Source organism: Cebidichthys violaceus, unplaced genomic scaffold, assembly GCF_023349555.1.
Source record: "Cebidichthys violaceus isolate CVI_PGR_0920_01 unplaced genomic scaffold, fCebVio1.0.p SCAF_21, whole genome shotgun sequence".
In the NCBI taxonomy this organism is placed as follows: domain Eukaryota; kingdom Metazoa; phylum Chordata; class Actinopteri; order Perciformes; family Stichaeidae; genus Cebidichthys; species Cebidichthys violaceus.
Window position 1 is genome coordinate 11,020,141 of NW_027176384.1, and position 19,153 is coordinate 11,039,293.

Here is a 19,153-nt window from a genome sequence, read left to right on the forward strand (position 1 = left end):
AACATTGCTAGATGAGACAAACCACAATACAAGTTTAGCATGATAAAATGGTCCATTTCTTGGGTCATGGTTCAATTATGGTTCTATTTTATTTTATTTAAGGGAGATGTGGCCAAAATCCACTAATAATTAATGCTTTCTTGGTTTGTAAGTTGCCTGCACTATTAAGACTTTGCTCTTTTCATAAAGTGCGCCACAGAAAAAACAAGAATGTGCTAATTTGTGTAAATGCACTTCTCTAGTGAGCATTTAGTGTGCAGTCACGATTTTAGACTGCATGATTTATGTTTTGCATGTCTTTATATCATAATAAGTATATAATAAGTAGTTATATAAGTATATAGTTATAAAATAGATCCATTACTCCATTACTTTTAAATAGATATCACAATTAAAAATAATTTATGTTTCACTTCAGTACTATAAACATCACTTTAGTCACGTTCTTGACTAACACCGTTGGGCTACTAGTTTAATATTTTCATTTGACACAATATACTATAAGTTAAACATGGGTAAAGTTTTACAAAGACATCACACACACCGTAAAGACAGTAGTAGAGTTTTCCCCATGCAGTTCACGTATTCCACAAATGGATGATAAAATTCACAGTAAAAAAATGTTAAAACTCAAAGGGATGTCTCCTCCACACCGAGAGAGGGTGTGCATGGGTGGATTTCAGGTCCTTTCCCACTGCAATCACCTCTCGCTTTGACCAGAGCGAGGTGCAGCAGCGAGCAGCCAGATGTCTGGATGTGACTATCAGTGGCGGAATTAGAAGAGAAGAGCTGGTGACCATGCAGGTGGAAAGAACGCCCGAAATAAACGCATAAATACGGTGGAGACAACGAAGCTGTGGATGCAGATAACGGCACGACGCGACACCCACCAGTGTGATTTACAGTCCAGTCGGCGTTTGTGGTGTTGATGGCGGATTAATGACCAGTCATAAAGAAGTCGGGGGGATTGTGTGTTGCAGGAGAACGATAGTGAGGCACTGATAGAAGAAGAAAGAGAGAGAGGAGGAGTGTGTCGAAGAGAGAGAGAGAGGGGAGTAAATAAAACCAGAGGCGAGATCATGAGCTCTGCATTGCCTTACAACTCGCTTTCAGCTCGGCCGAGTCCCAGCAGACAAGCTCTGGACTGGGAACACCAGCAGCTGGCTGTGCGACGACTTTCCTCCCCGCGAGGTCTCGACTTGCTCTCTCCACCTCCTCTTCCTCGCCGACCCTCCGCGATCCCCGGCTACCTGCTGTCGCCCTACCAAGAGCAAGAGGAGCAGCTCCACGAGCAGCAGCAGCGACTGTCCTTGTCAGTGTGCTCAGAGGCCTCCCTGGCGCCCCCTGCCCCTCCACCTGTGGGCGCTGCCCCACCCTGCTGCCGCCCAGTGGGAGTCATGCACCTCCTGCGCCTGGGTCTCCTGGCCTTCAGCTGCCTCTTCTGGGCAGCCGGCTTGGCCATCCTCACCCTGGGTGTGTGGGCGCAGATTTCCCTGGCGGACTACATGCTGCTGTCTGCCAACCGCTACCCCAACGCCCCTCTCATCCTTCTATCCACAGGTGCGGCCGTCACCGCTTGGGGCTTCCTGGGTTGTCTAGGGGTGGCTGCAAACCTGCCCGCCGTGCTCAGGGCTTACGGTTTCTTTCAACTTGCAGCACTTATAGCCGGTTTGGCAGCTGGACTCTCGGGTCTCTTCTATCGTGAAGACATCGCCGGGGGATTTCGCAGCGGCTTACAGCGAGCGGTGGCCGGCTACACCGAGGACGAAGGCCGTGCTGACGCGTTAGACAGCTTGCAGAGGGCCCTGGAGTGTTGTGGAGCAGAGGGTTGGCGTGACTGGCTCACTTCAGACTGGGCTATCCAGCATATGACCTTCCTGCCCAACGAGAACGGCACGTCGGTGTCCCTGCCGGACAGCTGCTGCGTGAGGCGCAAGAACTGCAAGAATCGACCTCTTCTGTCGGATGACGTCGAAGGAGTCGCAGCAGCGGGAATCCATCCACACGGTTGCTTCCGCAAAGTCTTCAGTTTGGTCAACGACAACGTCTTCCACATTGCCGCCACTGTGATGGGATTGGCCTTCACCCAAGTCGGAGGCATCGCCCTGGCCTGTCTGCTGGCCAACAAACTGGCACCAAGACAACATGGGCGTGTGGTGGCACATTAACGGTCAATTTAAAAATGTAGGCAACCTACACCAAGGATTGACCAATTTGTAGATAGTTAGGATTGGAAATGAGACAGTGCCCTTAAAGAGTAATAGAGTTGCAAAGTGTTGGGAGTTATTTCAGGCGTCCAGGTTTCCAGGAGTCAGGTGATCAGTATTTGGAGGTCCTCCATGACTTGGATGGGTATGGAAACATTCCCTACACAAAATCAGCATCTGCTTTATGAAATCTATGGTTCTTTGACAAAACATTCAAAGCTCCAGGCCTGTTTAAAACGTAAAGAGAGAAATCAACTACGACTCCTGTTGAGGATTTAGTTAGGAAACATTACAGAGCTTGACATTTACTTTACGGGCATCGCTAGCAGCAAGCTGAAAAGTAGCAAGCTTTCCAAAAGTTGACAAACATTGAGGATATCATTAAAAGAAAATCGGGATTTAGTGGTTAAAAAAATACTCAAGGAACCAGCAACTCCTTACACTTCACAGCTCTTTTAAACTTGTTGTTTGTCTGGTCTTCTGCACAATTTAAAAAACATAGCAATGAGTGAGGTGGGAGGTGTGTACATTTGATACCAGCAAAGGAGAAGTCTTACATCTTAAATTGGGGTGGGACCACATCGGGCACCACACTGTAAATCTCAAAAAGTATGAGACTTTATTTCAGTAATGTTTAAATATCGGCATGGATTAATATGCTTCATGTAGAATGTAAATAAATATTATTTAGGGTTAACTGCTGGGATTTGGTACATCTCACCACCGAATGCACAGGAATGTTCACCAGCAGTTTTCCACCTCAGATGATTCAGTCTGGCTGTGTTCAACAGATGTTCGTATCCACATCATTTAGTTCTTCCATCACAAAAACAACACTGTGCTAGAATGGTGCGCTTAAAAAGAGCTAAATAAGCTATTGCTGTCTGTGGTATTTTGTGCTGTTTACATCTGACAGGCTGTAATGTTGAGATGAAATAATGACTGCTTTAAAAAAAATGTTCTCCCAGATGTCTCTGTGTTGCTTGAGTTTGTATAATCTGAAGGACAAAGTTGATTTAAATCACTGAATATTGGGAATAACCCTTTTTATGACCCAGCTGTGCAACCCACAGTTAGCATGAAACTTGCTCTTTTTCAACATTAAACTCAAGTTGACAAATAAAAAACTCAACATTTTGGGAAATACCTTCATTTGCTTTCTTGCAGAGAGTTAGATGAGACGAGACTAGCTGTTTCCATTTGTTTACAGTCAGTCTACGCTAAGCTAACCGTCTCCTGGCTGTAGCGTCATAGTTAGCCAGGGTTGCCAAGTCTCACATTAGGCACATTTCTGTCCTGAGTAAAAGTCAGAACGCCGTTTCCTCGTGTCAAGTTTATTATGAAAAGGTTTTTCTTTCAGTTTTGCCTCTGAAATGCAAATGTCAATACAATATTTGCAGAAGGCTTTAGATGCATTATTGCACTCATATATGTGTCCCTTCTCTAATTGTTAAAGTTAAACAGGTTGAACTCGTACACATTTTAACTGCACAATTAGTTACTGGAGTTGCGTCAGTAAACACATTTCTGCATTTCTCAAGCTTAATCATAAATGAGATGAAATATGTTGTCTGCCTTTGTTGTGATATTTAGGATTATGTAGCCTGTATTAATATTTGAGTGTTGTATTATTGTGTTTTGAGAGACGGAGGTGAACTTTTTTTTGTTCCTTAAATACACCATAAGGGTCAGATCTGAAAAAAAATCGTTTCAACTAACTCTCTGCAAGAAATCAATTAAGCATATTTCCCAAAATGTCTAGCTATTCCTTAAATTAATGTAAAAGTGTTTTTCTCAAATTAACTTATTATTACACGTGTTTTAAGATTATTATTATTAAGTACTAAGATGATACAAATCCATTCGCCTTCCTTCCAGCCTCAACATCATACCTTTCCTATTTAAGATAGGCCTTTTTATTGCCCTCGTTGTAATGTTGTCTATGATGATATACAGTATATATATATATATATATATATATATATATATATATATATATACTGTGTATATATAATGTCTTCTAATAATCACCAACAGTGCAAACATGCATGACTGAAAACTATGTAAACTATGTCTGTCAAACAATAAACAAATAATCTTTGCCTCATTGCACGATGTGATATTGATTCAACATGGTAACGTCAAAGGCTGCTGCTCTTGAATATATTAAATATATAAATGGCAACAGCATTCTTGTACTTTCATGCATGTCTAACGTCTTGTGAATTATTGACGAGCAGTTTTGGGGGTTTTAATGTGAGTATTTTCCTCTTAGAGGTGGAAATAAGGGATGGTTGTGTCCCTAGTCCTGACAGGTGGCAGGTTCGCACCTCCTGTTTTCATTTTAATGAGCTTTAGAAACAGCTCTAGGTCTTTACTTTATGAGGAAGGCCATGTTGGAAGTGTGCCAGAGTGGTAAATTTTCTGCGCTGGGAGTGGTCCATCCTCACGGAGACCTCTGGCCAGGCAATTCTAAATTATGGCTTACCGAACGACATCTCATTTCTACACCACCTGAGACAACGGTGATTACATCTGCCCTTGAAGGGAGAGATACAGACGCACTGCTGAGTGTGACGAAACAAAGCAGCGTGACCCAGCATTGATTCGTTTATGGAGCAGAACATTATGAGCTACATCATCTGCTCAAATTGGGCAATATGAAGTTCACAATTCATCACAAAGATTATCTTAAAGCCGCCATATATCTACATTTAGAAACATAAAGGCTGTGGGCGGTGGCCTCTCAACAATGAATTTCATGGCCTAATTATCGTATTGATTAGCCTACATTATGCTCTAACAAGGCTTGCGGATGCTTTCTATCTGATTACACTGTCCTTATTAAAACTATTTTGCCTGAGGTTGATATATCCCTACCAGAAGTTTCATCACACTGAAGTGGAGCTCTGCGAGCGACACCTTAAGTCAGGAAACCCACAAGAGGCATTTTGCTCTTAATGCCTCTGAAAACTATTTTGGGTTGGGTACTTTAATGTGCACTATTTATCACTTCTACTCTACCAAAACAAATGCTCAGAGGAAGGGACACAAAATGGCTGCAGAGCTGTGCAAATACAAAATCACTATCAGATTATTAAGCATCACATTGATAAATTAAAGGTTTTTGCTTGTAAACTAATTTATATTACAATCTTAAAAACACACAAATCATATGAATCATGGAATTACTTTCTCCAGTAAGTATTTTCATTGGTTTCAAACCCTTAAATATGTATTAAAAGCTTAATTATTCAAACTTTTTCAGATATTAAAGCTACCAAAATAAATATTGCTTCAGGCTCTCTGCCCAAATGGGTGTGTCTTTAATGGCTCGGTGAAAAGTCTCCTGAATCTGATTACACGGTGTCCTCTATTTGTTTTCGGCTGGCATCACTTTGAGGAAATCCACGCTGCTGTCTGGATAAATGTCTTACATAGCTTAATATCTGTATTTTGCCCTGTAAGTCTGTCCATTTTATTCAGATACACGTTTTCAAGAATGGATGGCAAAAAAAAAAAAATATCCAAAATATATTGAGAAGAATGTAAACTAGACTTGTCTAAAGTGTTTGACATTTGCAAAACAAAACTCGTTTTTAAAACATGTATTTTGGAGTAAAGTATAGGCCCCTATCTCTACTCTCCGCCTCTTTAAGTCTGTCCTACATCTGACTCCGCAGTTTGCACAGCAGCCTGTACTCTGCCCCACATTTTATTTGGCAATTCCCACCACCACTCGCTTCGCCCGTAAAAGCGTAAAAAAAAAAAAAGCCGCCGCGCTGCGCTTGGAAATGTACTTGTTTTTGCGCACAGCGAGGTCTCCAACATGGACTTAAAATCCGAGCTCCTCAAATCCATCTGGTACGCTTTCACATCTCTGGACGTCGAGAAGTGCGGTAAAGTGTCCAAATCACAGTTGAAGGTAAGCAGGACTGTATGTGGTAATTTTAAGATCAGGAAACTGAGAGCGAGGGGCGTCCGCTGGACACAGAAACAGACTTTAACTGTGATACTTTTCATTTAAAATCCCTTTTTTATTCTGGCTAAGGACAAACCAAAAAGTCACCAGTCTCTATGGTAGTCTGTCGTATATGTTGTGAAATACTAACTTGTAGTCCCATACTATGGGAATCAACGTTGTAATCTGAGTAACTCTAAACACACAAACGCACTACAAGCTCACACACAAGTCCAAATATTTGAAAAAGCTTTACTCTTTATAGGCCTGCTCATACTGGCGGCCCAGTTGAAGCTTCAAGCTCAAAGTCCAACCTCTCTCTGTGGACCAGAAACACACAATAGTGAGATAATACCCTCACTGTCAGTGTTTCAATTAAACGACAAGACAGAACGACAAGCACAGATCTTATTTAGCTATTTCCTCCCTCAGTGAGTGTTATTTTTCTGTCTGTCATGTTGCTCTCCGTCCAGTTCCTACATGCCTGACTGAGCCCCCATAGGAGAGAAGAATCCAGGGAAATAGCAGAAAGCTGTCCTGACATGCTAAGGACCAGCTGTCTGTGGTTATGTGTGTATGAAGAAATACGGATGTGCACAGACGGAAACCTCAATGCTCTGTGCTTTTGTGCATCTGTGTCTATATGTCTTGTTCTTCAGGTGCTTTCTCACAACCTGTACACAGTGCTGAACATCCCACACGAACCCGTGGCTCTGGAGGAGCACTTCCAGGATGATGATGATGGGCCGGTGTCTAATCATGGCTACATGCCCTACCTCAACAAATACATACTGGATAAGGTACTGTGGCTGTGACATCGCCTCCATGTTTATATTTATTTTTTTATTTTTAATATGTTAAACAAGAATTAGTTGTTTCTATGTTCTGTAAAAACAAAGCATTGGAAAGTGCTATTTTATTATTATATTGATGTTATTTTCAATCATTTCAATGGTTGAGTGATTTACAATACCCATCATGTCCTGGGAATGTATTTGCTTTGGACAGCAGTCTATTAATAATATATATATTGATACAGATTTGATATTAATATTGACATTAATATGAATATATTTGGTGCTATTTTGGGGTTAGGAGAAAGAAATAGTCTAATCGGCTTGAGTTATTTATAATACCTATTATGTCTGTTGTCAAAACCGTTTCCATTAGATCAAGTTTGAATCCAGTTTTATTATGTTTCAGTCATTTAGACTCTTTCATTTCAGGTCAAAGAGGGGATGTTTGAAAAGGAGAAGTTTGATGACCTGTGCTGGATGATGACCATGAAGAAGAACTTCAAGGGTTTACCACAGGGGGCGCTGCTATCGCAAAGAGACTGTTTCAAGCTCTTCTGTTTATTCAACCTCCTGTCTGAGGACCGCTACCCGCTGGTGATGATACCAGAGGAGGTAAAACGTGTTGATTTTGGTGTGAAACAGGAATTTGACGTAGGACTCAACGTCGGGAGCGACTTGATTTCAGGGAGTCGATTGAGACTCAAGTTCATGTTCTTTTTATTTGATTGAGTTTTTACACCTCAGAGTATAAAATGTAAACCTTTTAACATCAAGCAACCAAAGAAAAGGGGCACATTCTGATAGACAATACATTAAAAAGTGCAGAAACTCCTTCCTTAATATTCACTAGGCAGATAAAGATCAATAGAGCAAATAACCACACAGGGAAACAAGGAAACACAACGGGTTTTCAGGCAGTCACATGAGGCACTCTGTGATCTCCTAGTTGCTAGAAAGACATATAATTCTCCGTATAAACCCAGCTCGTGTCCCAGCAAAGTCAGAGTGTTTCAAGTTTTTTTCACAGCAGAAAAAAAGTAAGTGCAAGTAAGTTAATGAGTCTCTTCCTTCCACCACTTCCTTCATAATGCTTTTGGTTTCCTGTCGACAGAGACAAAAATAAACGGCTTTTGTGCTATCAGCACAGTAGCTTCTCCTCTGTAAAGGGTTACAGAAATACACCGATACATTATGTTATTGATACTGTCAATATTTATTGTTTGTGGTCTCTTTTGCGAAACGCTCGCAATATTTGCTTTTAGGTGGAGTATCTCCTCAAGAAAATCTCCACAGCGATGAGTCAGGAATGGGACGGGAAGCCATTAGAGGACTTGATATCCCAGGATGCCACAGTGTGGGAAGGCGACATGTCTGTATGGACCTTCCTGGAGCACATGGGTGCAGGCCGGCTGCTGAGGGTCACCAGTGCCGAGGCCTTCAGTCTGGCTTTGGATGAGGTCTTTCTGGAGATGTATCACAACGTCCTCAAGAGGGTAGAGAGTGTTCTCTGACACTTCCTGTTTCTGTTTGTCGTCTTCTTCATCGCTCTTCTTAAATGATGTCCCTTGTTTCCAGGGTTATATGTGGAAAAAGGGGCATGTACGCAGGAACTGGACTGAGCGTTGGTTTGTGCTGAAGCCCTCCTCCATTGCTTACTACGTCAGCGAGGACTTAAGGGACAAGAAAGGGGAGATCCAGCTGAATAAGAGCTGTATCATAGAGGTGGGTGAGGAAATGCAAACCCTGCATGTTTAATTATATGGTCTGCAGGCAAATGCTTTGCTTTGAATGTGTTAAGATGAAGTCCTTTAAAGCACATAAGTCCCATAATCCTTGTGTTTTGATACTTTCCTGAGTCTCCTCTTTCTGTTTCAGCCTATTGCAGACAGGGAGGGGAAGCGCTGTATGTTCTGTGTGAAAACTCACAATAAGACCTTTGAGATGAGCGCGTCTGACCAGAAGCAGAAGGTGGAGTGGACTCAAGGTGTGTTGGTGTGTATAAGAATAAGCATACGGAGTCAGAAACTACATTTTGACCGCAGTGATTTATCGCGTGTGTGGTCACAGGTGCGTTCTAGTTTAATTCACCGGTTTAAGGTGAGACATTGTAAAGGAGTAGTTTTACATTTTTTGGGATGTTAGATGAGAAAAGATAGAGATAAATAAATATGAAGCAACTGCCAGCAGCTAGCTTAGCGCAAAGACTTGAAACAGGGGGAAACAGCTAGCCTGACTCTGTCCAGTCTTTCCATCACTGTTAGGTTTCCAGTCAAACAATAGAGTCTCCATGAAGTTACCAAATAACCGCTTGTAAAACCACAAATTGCCATTTAATGCTTTTTGTAGAGCTTGAACAAACAAGACATCATTTGTTAATTTGTAAGCTTTTTATATTGCTGGTAGGTGGATTTTATTACCTGTTTCCAGTCTTTAGGCTATGCTAAGCTAATCGACTGCTAGCTTTTTTTACTGCACAGACTTGAGAGTGGTTTCGATCTTGTCATCTAACTGCAAAAAAGCAAATAAGCCTATTTGGCAATATGTCAAACTGTTCTTTTAAATAAATGTCTGTTCTATATTTGATTTGATTCATCATCTTACACCTGGTCACTGGCAAAACCTGCTTTATTGGCCATTCCATTATTTTAGGGATTTCTGGTGGAGATAAGCTATTGAACCACAAAGAAACACTCATTAATCAAAATAAATAAAACACCAGTAACAGTATCTACAGTACCTACAGTGTGTCTTTTTGCTACCTCTCCAGCTATTCAGACAGCCCTCCGTCTCCAGAGCGAGGGCAAGTCCTCCCTTCACCACAAACTCAAACTGAAGAGACGCGTCCAGCGGGATCACAGCCAGCGGGAGCGCAGCCGGAGCAGCTGCAGCAGCCGGAGCAGCCAATCGGACGACTGCAACATGCAGGAGATGGAGAAGACGGAGAAGGAGAAAGACAGACAGGATTCAGAAATAGAAAGCATCATACAGGTAAGAGCGGAAGGAATCAGTCGAGGGACGGTTGATCATAGCTTAGTTTTCACTTTTATCTGTCTTGCAGCATGCACGCGAATTAGAAACCAAACGAAGGGAGGCCGAGGAAAAAGAGAGGAGGAAACAGAGGGAGGTGCAGGTGGAGCTGGAGAGACAGCTGAAAGAGGCCGAGACGGTAAGAGAAAGCTTTCCAGATGACAATGCTTATTTACAATTTGCCGAAATGGGATTCAGAGTCCTAAAATCAGCACAAAAACATTGGCATTATAAAAGTCAGGCTTAACCTTCAGTGATTTCTAGTGGTGGAGAAAACGGTAATGACATTCCTGGAAAAGGTGATTCAGGAATAGGTCAGTTCTTTCCACCCAATTTTGTGTGTGTGTGTGTGTGTGGGTGTGTGTGTGTGTGTGTGTGTGTGTGTGTGTGTGTGTGGGTGTGTTTTCTAGTTGAGAGACAGCATGCAGGCAGAGATGCAGGAGAAGAAAAAGGAGGCTGAGCAACAGAAAAAGAGGATCCAGGAGTTGGAGCTGACGCAGCAGAAACTGGAGGCTGCTCTCAACATGGAGATCCAGGCCCGGCTGGAGGAGGAGAGGGCCAGACTGGAGCTGGAGAGGTAATAAACAAACACACCCACAATAGTCCCATTGAAACTCGAAATCACGTGTTTGACACCCATATTTTTAAAAAAAATTGTATTCACAGATTTTCAACACAAATATCTGTAGGAATTGTAGGAGAGTGTCACATAAGCACTATGTTGATGGGACATTATGGACCTTTGCAATGTCAAAACAATATTCATAGTGCAGTCAATATTAATGAATTTTAAAACCCCTCTAATTTGTCTTTTTTCTATCTTGGGGATATTCATTCTCTAAGTTTTGGGACTAAACTAAGTAGTCCAGGGACTACTTACCCATAATGCTTTGGGTATTGTAAACAGGAAGTATAATGCTGCCAAGGAGTTAGTTAGCAATGGGTCAAAACTCTGCCTGTATTTGTTTACATTTTTGTCAAATTAGCACTATTAAAAGTATTCAGAATTAGCTATTAGCAATCCTCTTTTGCAATTAAAAAGGAATGTTAAGGAATGTTAAAAACATGACAATTCTCAAGCAAGTTTTGGAGTTATTAGAAGCAACTTTATTCTTATGATTTCTAAGCACATTTATGGACATTTAGCCACGACATTCATACATACAGATAATGATATCATCAAGTAAAAATCACACTAAACATAAAATATGTGTATAACGTCTGTGTTCAGATGTGATTCAGATTATGATTCAGAGAAAGAGCATGATTTTTACGCAAATTGCAGCCATTGGACACCTCAATTGCCTCTGATCTGTGTGTCACAGCTGCTAATGCGCTGCTGCCCATCAAGCCACCGTGGTAAGCAAGTAAATTCGAGTGGGCCACGTCTCTCCCTCTGGGGACCAGCGCCACACAGTTTTGAAAACCTATTCTAAACCAAACTTCTCCTCTCCAGTTTGCTGCAGGCGGAAGAAGAGAAGAAGAAGCAGTTCCAGCTGCTCCAGGAGCAGCAGAGGGCCTTGCAGTGCCTCAGCCCTATACTGGAGGCCTCAGACGACAGTCCAGACGATCACACCCCCTCAGCTCTTCACTCGGCCTCTCAGGAGCTCCAGGATCTGCAGGCTTCCCGCCAGAGGAGCCACCAGCACCTGGAGGTAAGATAGTGACAGTGTGTTTGGATTGGCTCAGTTTGCAGCATGTTTAATCCTTTAAACAGCTCATTCGAAACCACTTGTTCAATTTTCTTATTTCAGAAGTTACAAGAGAAGCTGAGGTATGCCAGTCAACACGTGCGACACTGGAACGTCCAGCTGAACCGCCTGATGAAACCCATCGGTCCTGGAGGTGCAGTATGCTCTTAGTCTGATCTATCAGGGGTGACAATATTGATAATAACTTTTTTACAACATTAATCTGGATCTGCATCAAAATCTAACCATTTTGTTCCCTGAACCATGATCTACCTTTCCACTCAATTTGATTGAATTTGATGTTTTTTAGATATTCAGCTAACAAACTAGCAAACAAATAACTCCTAAAATTACTACTTTTGCGATCTTTGTTTCTTCACAAAGATCACACTTTGTTGTTGTTGGGGTTTTTTTTTTGCAGAACGTTTGGAACATCGCCTATTATCAAAAAACATGTGTCCCAAAAAGGAAGGAGCGCTGGCCAGTAACGAGTTCATCTCCAAATTCAAGAAAAGAGCGGATCAGAACAGCCAGACACCAGAACACGGCGGGACGCTGGAGGAGCACATGGAGGCCGCCAACCTATCAGATGGATCAGACGAATCGCAGAGAAAACCCAACGGACAAATGTGATCCGAAAAGTTTCAAATATAGTTCATCATTAGTTTAAGGCTGAGAGTGGAAAGGAGAAGGAGAAAAGCTATTTACAATATAGAAACGTTGTATTATATTTATGTTTTGAAATGCACACGAAGAGGGAGGCCAATGATGACGAGCACACTGTGATGCATGATTTAAAGAGAACACATTTGACTAAGATCGACTGACATTTACACTTCTGTACAATACATTCTATTGGTGAATAATAAAACATCATTTTGTGATATTGGTCATTTCTGTGGGCAACACATTTGAATTAGCACAACATCTCTCCCACAAATATCTCTGTTAACATCATTAACAATATTGTATCCTGATAACGGAACTCACAGGAAGTTATGTTTGTAAGTAATAAATCTGGCAAAGTTATTGTTTTCTACTGTGTCTTAACTAATACAGCAGGGCAACTAATAAAAAAAAAAGACAAATGTCCGTCCCTTAGGGGCCAATAAAGTTGTATTCTTCAAAGATACAAACAATAATAATAGGGCCCATAACAATAAAATTAATTATCATGAATTGTATTAAATTTTTTACAAAGTTATTTATTAGGGAATGGTAAATTAATTTTATTTGGTACAATGTCAATAAAGTCATGATGACGTGTTGTGACCTGTAGGAGGCGCTGCAGCGGGAAAGGACCGAAACGTGAACCGGAAAGAAAATAAATTCAACCCCCCGGTGACGTCAATAAACATGGCGGCTCTCAGGACCGTGTCATGCTGACCGTTAGCTACGATATTTTTAGTTTTAAGTTCATTCATTGCAGTTTTTCCAGACAGATAATGTGTCTTTATTAACATCATCGGGTGACGCCATGTTGTCATCAGCGGTCTCCAGAGGGGCGGTCCGGTCGCTGGTCTCGCTGAACAGGAGACTGTCCACCAACCAGGACGGAGCTCACCACCCTCCACCCGAGACCCTCGCTCGTCTCCCGGACAGCGAGGAGCGGAGACCCGGGAAGGACCCCAGCGGCTGCTCCGTACTCCTCTTCCCCGGCCAGGGCAGCCAGTTCGTGGGCATGGGTAGAGGACTCGCGAAGTACCCGAACGTGAAGGAGATGTTCTCGGTAGCCCAGAAGATCCTCGGGTACGACCTGCTGTCTCTGTGCCTGGAGGGACCCGAGGAGGAGCTGATGAAGACGGTCCACTGCCAGCCGGCGGTGTTCGTCACCTCACTGGCTGCGGTGGAGCGGCTCAACCACGAAAACCCAAAGGTGGCTGACCGGCTAGTTGAATAACCTATGAAAGTGCATTATTTTACAGTATAAAACTGTCTTTCAAAGTAAAAAAAAAATACAATGTATTAGCATCATGTTATTGGCTACTTAAAGTACCAAAAGTATTCATTGTGCAGAAATACCCATTTCAGACTCTTATATATTTAATAGCTGGATTATTATTATTATTATTGATGCGTTAATGTGTGCATTACTGTAATGTTAAAGGTGGATAATTTGTTTTACTTAACATATTATATTTTGTATTAATAATCTAACATCGGGTTTACTGGTTTTCTTTCTTTCTTTCTTATTATTATTATTATTATTTTTTTACATCATTATAATTTAAATCTTTACATTTTTGGACAAAAAGAAACAAGCAATTTAAAGTGTCAGCTGAGAGTTTTCTTTATTTACATTGAAACAGAAACAACATATAATGATGAGACATGTATTAGTCCCTTTTAATGACATTGCTTTACATGGTATTCCAAAACAAGTTATATTACAAATTAAACTGTTTGTATTTCGATATAAAATCGAATAAATGAAACCTCTTTTGATCCTTGAAGTAAAAATGACAATATCACAACATAAAAACACTCCCATTACAAGTACAAATAAATACGTTTTAGCAGCAAAATGGCCGAACTTCAGAGGTTACAAGATGATTGAAAGAATTAAAAAAATATATATTTCTGTTACCGAACTTTCATGCTTTATGTCAAATCTTAATCTGCGAAGTAACTATTAACTGTGAGCTTTACACTTCTGTCCACAGGCCATTGAGACGTGTGTTGCTGCTGCAGGTTTCAGCGTTGGAGAATTTGCTGCCCTGGTATTTTCTGGCTCCATGAACTATGCGGAAGGTAAAATGTGTTTCTTAACTCGCGCGTGACAAAGATGTTGCTCAGTTAGAAGTGAATATGTCGTACGTTTCCCCCGCTCCGTGTCTTCTAGCTCTGTACGCGGTGAAGGTTCGCGCAGAGGCCATGCAGAGAGCATCAGACCTGGTTCCTAGTGGGATGCTGTCAGTCATCGGGAGACCTCAGGCCCAGTATAAACATGCATGTGTGCAGGCTAAAGAGCACTGCAGTAGCCTGGGGGTCGAGGAGCCGGTGTGCTCCGTGGCCAACTATCTGTTCCCTGATGGCCGAGTCATCGCGGGGCACCAAAAGGTATGGAGCAGTTTTTGACCCGAAATATGGTGATAATATGATGGAACATTTAGCACAACTGATGCTGAAACGATAATCTCATTCAGCGCTACTGCGTTGTCTTCTCAGGCTCTGGACTTCCTGCAGCAGAACTCGCGGCGTCTCCAGTTCGTCAGGACCAAGCCTCTCCCGGTCAGCGGGGCTTTCCACACCGAGCTGATGCAGGCGGCTACTGAACCCCTCAGGGAGGTGCTCAGACAGGTGGAGGTCAGTCAAACTTATTGTTATAAAGCCACAGCAGCCCGTTCATGGTGTTGTGTGTTACGCTAATATGATGTTTTCTATGTTAATTGCTTATTTCTTCCATTTTATGTTTGGAAATGTAATAATAAACATGTAGTTAATAGAAACCTTTGCCTTTTTTTTTTTTTTTTTTTTTTTTTTTTATATGATGAAGCAATGTTTAAAATGCAGTTGTAGTGGACTCGGCTTGGACATAATTCACTAAGGTCTCGTGGGATGGCTGACGATACGGGTGACTGCCCCTTTTAAGAGCAGGTATCGTAGCCATAGTAACGGTTTGGCGTTGAGGGGTTAAAGGTGACTTGGCTGTCAGTGTCACGAGGCGAAATGTTTGTGTGAGCGGAAATAAACGGCTACACACCTGTGCAGCCAAAGAGAGAAGTCGTGTGTGCTGCATTCATTCCTGCGCTCCTACACAGTGTTAATAAATGTCAATGAATAATTCTAGCGGTAGCCACAACCTGTCCACGTGACACACACACACACACACACACACACACACACACACACACACACACACACACACACACACACACACACACACACACACACACACACACACACACACACACACACACACACACACACACACACACACACACATTAGCCGCCGCTCTTGGAACAGCTGCACGCCGTGACTGGTCGAGTGCTCGCCGCGCCGTCTAACTCGTGGATTTCTCTCCCGTTCTCAGGTGCGTCGCCCCGAGATCAACGTGTACTCCAACGTGGACGGCAAGCGCTACATGAACGAGAGCCACGTGCGCCGGCAGCTGGTGAAGCAACTGGTGTCGCCCGTGAAGTGGGAGCAAACTCTGCACGAGATCTACGAGAGGACGCAGGGCAGGAAGTTCCCTCACACCTACGAGGTCGGCCCGGGGAAGCAGCTCGGCGCCACACTTCAGAAGTGCAACAGGAAGGCCTTCATAACGTACGCGCACGTGGAAGTCACCGCTTATGAAGACTTATGAAGCAGAAAAATGGGCCTCGGTGCTCATTTTAGTGTGGACATGTTAAACCTGCAAGCTCCTGTGGTTGCTTCTTAAGGTCTTGTATTATGATTATGTAATTAAATGTTTTTTTTATTAATGAAACTACGAAATGTCGTCATTTAGAAGTTTATTTGCATGAAAAAGAAACAGAAAGTCCAGCTCCCTTCATTTTTTTTTATTTTTTTTTTTTATTATTAAGCCAGGCTGCATATTTGTAAAAATGTTGGCCTCTTAAACCAGTAAGAAACTAATCTGGATACAAAAGACTGCAGGCCAGCAACAGTCCAGTCATGGGGAACATGCTTTTTGACATTTAATACAACTGTGAACCAACACGTCACTGCTACAATACGCTGGCCAACTCCCTGGGCAACACTGGAAAACCCTTTTTAAACAATTCCCACATGCCCTGACAAATCTAATAGTATTATTGTTTTTTTTTTTTAAATCTTATTTACGTTCATATAGCGTCAAATTCAAAACACCTTTCAAATGGTATAAAAAGAGAAGTCAAAGTAAACGGCAGCAACAAACATTTAGCAATAATTGTCATTTGCAAACATATTTTGGTCAAATACATAATGGCCTAAAAGACCCGCTCGTGGCCCTTTTTTTTTTTTTTTTTTTTTTTAGGCTTTCCATTCCACCCATAGTGCACCGAAAATGGTCACTGCAGCCACCAGTGCTACAGTCACCAGTGCTCCTCTGGTCCAGCCAGTGCAGGTCACTGGTTTCAAACTGGACACCTGTGAGATGAAAGCAAGACAAAGTATTCTTTTGATAATTTAGCAGCAAATAAAGAAAAGAGTGATACATGCAAGTTATATTTGTGTCTGAATTCTCAGTGCGATGAGACATTTTGTACTCGGAAAGATTTCCTTGCATGCATATGAAGTGTGAGTGTTACCCAGGTTGCCCAGGCGTCCGCTCTGAGGATCCCCTGCCCAGGTGCAGCGCTCACTATCCAGGCCTTCACCGCAGCAGACAGGCCCTGGAAGCCCCACAGCTGACTGTGGATATCCCTGGACGACAACAAGGTACAGTGTCTTAACAGCCAGTCACGTAAAAAAGGTGAAGAGGTCGATTTTATTTATTTTTTTCCTGATTTCACACCGATATATGGTCCTTGTCAATGCCTGAGCGGGTCTCAGCATGTGAAGAGGAGTTGGCAGCCAGTTTGGCAGTCTGCCGGTCCACTCCCGGTCCAGCTGATCTCCGATTACAGCCAACTGGTGCCCAAAGGCCCGTGCAGCTCTGTCATTTATCCTAGACACACACACACACACACACACACACACACACACTCTTGTGACCTCTTGTTCAAGATTTTCACATTTTGTTGCCTTTCTCTCACAAGCAAAGTGCTGTCAGATAGAAACTAAATAAGTATGCAATAATATTTCTAGAAAATGACAGCATACAGTGTCATTTTTGTGTTTTTTGATATGTATTAGATGTAAAAACAAACCACATCCCTACACCAAAGACTCCAACTAAAGCCTTTTTATATATATTGTTTATTTCTGGTACTATGGATCCCACGTGGTGTGTTGGCCGAAGCTGTACGTTGTTGTTGTTGTTGTTGTTGTTGTTGTGACTAATGCAGGTGAAGGGCCGGTGCTGTACCTGAGGTTCACGTCAAACAGGGTGTCCGTGTCGACCTCACCAGGTCCAGCCTGGAGGGAGACGACACGACTCGGCTGTCTTGTTTGCTCCACCATCTTGTTTGCTGAGAGGAGAAACCGGTATTATTCAAATAAGTCACATGAGAGAGAGAGAGAGAGAGAGAGAGAGAGAGAGTTCCACGCAGAGATAGATAGCGGCTCCATGGTTTGAAAGCGTTATCGCTTCTTCACTCCCAACGTTCATAAACAGGCTGTGTAAACACGAGCTCATGTGACCAGGATAGGTGGTGGCTGTGTTACCGGGGGGGGGGGGGGGGGGGGGGGAGACAGGTCAGTAAAACAGGCTCTCCCAGGTTTGAAGAGATGACATCACCTGCGTGATTAAGTCCATTTACCACTGTATACACCAACACAAGTGTGTTTAAGTTCTCCCCTGTGTGTCGAGAACTAGTGTATACACGAAACTGCATCTAATCTACCTTTTATTACTGGATTTATGACTTTGTTATTTTCCCCAACTGTCAAGTGTGTTCCGATACCCGCACCTGTCCTCAGACCAGTTCCTGGTGTACCTGCACTCGTGCCTTAATGCAAATGCTCCATTTCCATAACTCAAAACAACCAAACTGCCCTTATTACCTCACCAAGAAGAAATAAAACAGCACTGGCTCCAAATAATGTACTCATGGACTTTATATATATATATATATATATATATATATATATATATATATATATATATATTTACTTTCTATAAAGTAAATATATATATATATATATATATATATATTTACTTTCTATAAAGTAGAGAAACAAAGTTTAGACGTATAAAGTATAATTAGATGGATTTATGTATATTGTGTTTATACCTATTTGATGACAAGAACACCATCATATTATAGCCCATAAATGTGGGAACCGTAATAATATGATCATGGCTTAAGCTCCAAAACAATATCCAGAGGACAGTTTTTGTGTATAGCCTGTCGTTCTTAGCCGTACTGTATTGTCATAACAAAGAGATGAAGTCATCCTTCACACTCAAAGCAAACAAAGGTCGTTTTGAAGATCATAGATTGCACATTTGCAGATATTAATTAATCCTAATGTGACTAACAACCTTTACAAAACAAGTATATAGTAGTATTGTGTTAGATATTAAACAGATATCTTTGCTCCCGCTCGGACAGTAAAACAGGTGCATGCACAATAAAAAATAAAAAAGTAAACCTACCTTCTGTGTAGATTAAAGTGGACGCCGCCCTGTAATACACACAAAGACATTGTAATTGAAATGTTTTGTAAGTAATAAAATAAAGAAATATTGGTATTGGTTTTTCCCTGTACTTACAGCAGCGTCCTTTAATCTTGTTGCTCTCAGGTAACTGCCACAAATATGACTGGACACGCCTTTACATGCTGCTACCAAGAGGCTGCTTACCAGCAGGGGCCGACAGGATGCCCATCAAACAGAAGATACAGCTTTGTTTTAGCAAAACCCATTTACATTTCTG

General features: G+C 42.0%; 4 protein-coding genes across 4 annotated transcripts; 3 read left to right on the plus strand and 1 right to left on the minus strand.

Moving 5' to 3' along the window:
• Positions 1-766: 766 nt before the first annotated feature.
• On the plus strand, positions 767-4,257 carry LOC137877089 (tetraspanin-7-like). Its single transcript, XM_068716773.1, has one exon. It carries the CDS (start codon positions 1,080-1,082, stop codon positions 2,166-2,168), a length of 1,089 nt encoding a protein of 362 aa, XP_068572874.1. The 5' UTR covers positions 767-1,079; the 3' UTR covers positions 2,169-4,257.
• Positions 4,258-5,825: 1,568 nt separating this feature from the next.
• def6c (DEF6 guanine nucleotide exchange factor c) lies at positions 5,826-12,567 on the plus strand. Its single transcript, XM_068717351.1, has 12 exons — positions 5,826-6,132; positions 6,828-6,968; positions 7,395-7,577; positions 8,228-8,458; positions 8,541-8,687; positions 8,841-8,949; positions 9,733-9,953; positions 10,024-10,131; positions 10,403-10,569; positions 11,449-11,647; positions 11,747-11,837; positions 12,105-12,567. The coding sequence occupies exons 1-12, from the start codon at positions 6,037-6,039 to the stop codon at positions 12,314-12,316; spliced, it is 1,905 nt and encodes a 634-aa protein (XP_068573452.1). The 5' UTR covers positions 5,826-6,036; the 3' UTR covers positions 12,317-12,567.
• Positions 12,568-13,034: 467 nt separating this feature from the next.
• mcat (malonyl CoA:ACP acyltransferase (mitochondrial)) lies at positions 13,035-16,110 on the plus strand. The gene is made up of 5 exons (XM_068717353.1): positions 13,035-13,559; positions 14,347-14,434; positions 14,526-14,743; positions 14,852-14,989; positions 15,718-16,110. Exons 1-5 carry the CDS (start codon positions 13,161-13,163, stop codon positions 15,991-15,993), a joined length of 1,119 nt encoding a protein of 372 aa, XP_068573454.1. The 5' UTR covers positions 13,035-13,160; the 3' UTR covers positions 15,994-16,110.
• A 14-nt stretch (positions 16,111-16,124) lies between these two features.
• On the minus strand, positions 16,125-19,052 carry bik (BCL2 interacting killer). The gene is made up of 6 exons (XM_068717354.1): positions 18,991-19,052; positions 18,874-18,902; positions 17,641-17,743; positions 17,128-17,280; positions 16,922-17,036; positions 16,125-16,760 (listed from the first exon to the last, which is right to left on the minus strand). Exons 3-6 carry the CDS (start codon positions 17,733-17,735, stop codon positions 16,644-16,646), a joined length of 480 nt encoding a protein of 159 aa, XP_068573455.1. The 5' UTR covers positions 17,736-17,743; positions 18,874-18,902; positions 18,991-19,052; the 3' UTR covers positions 16,125-16,643.
• Positions 19,053-19,153: the final 101 nt, after the last annotated feature.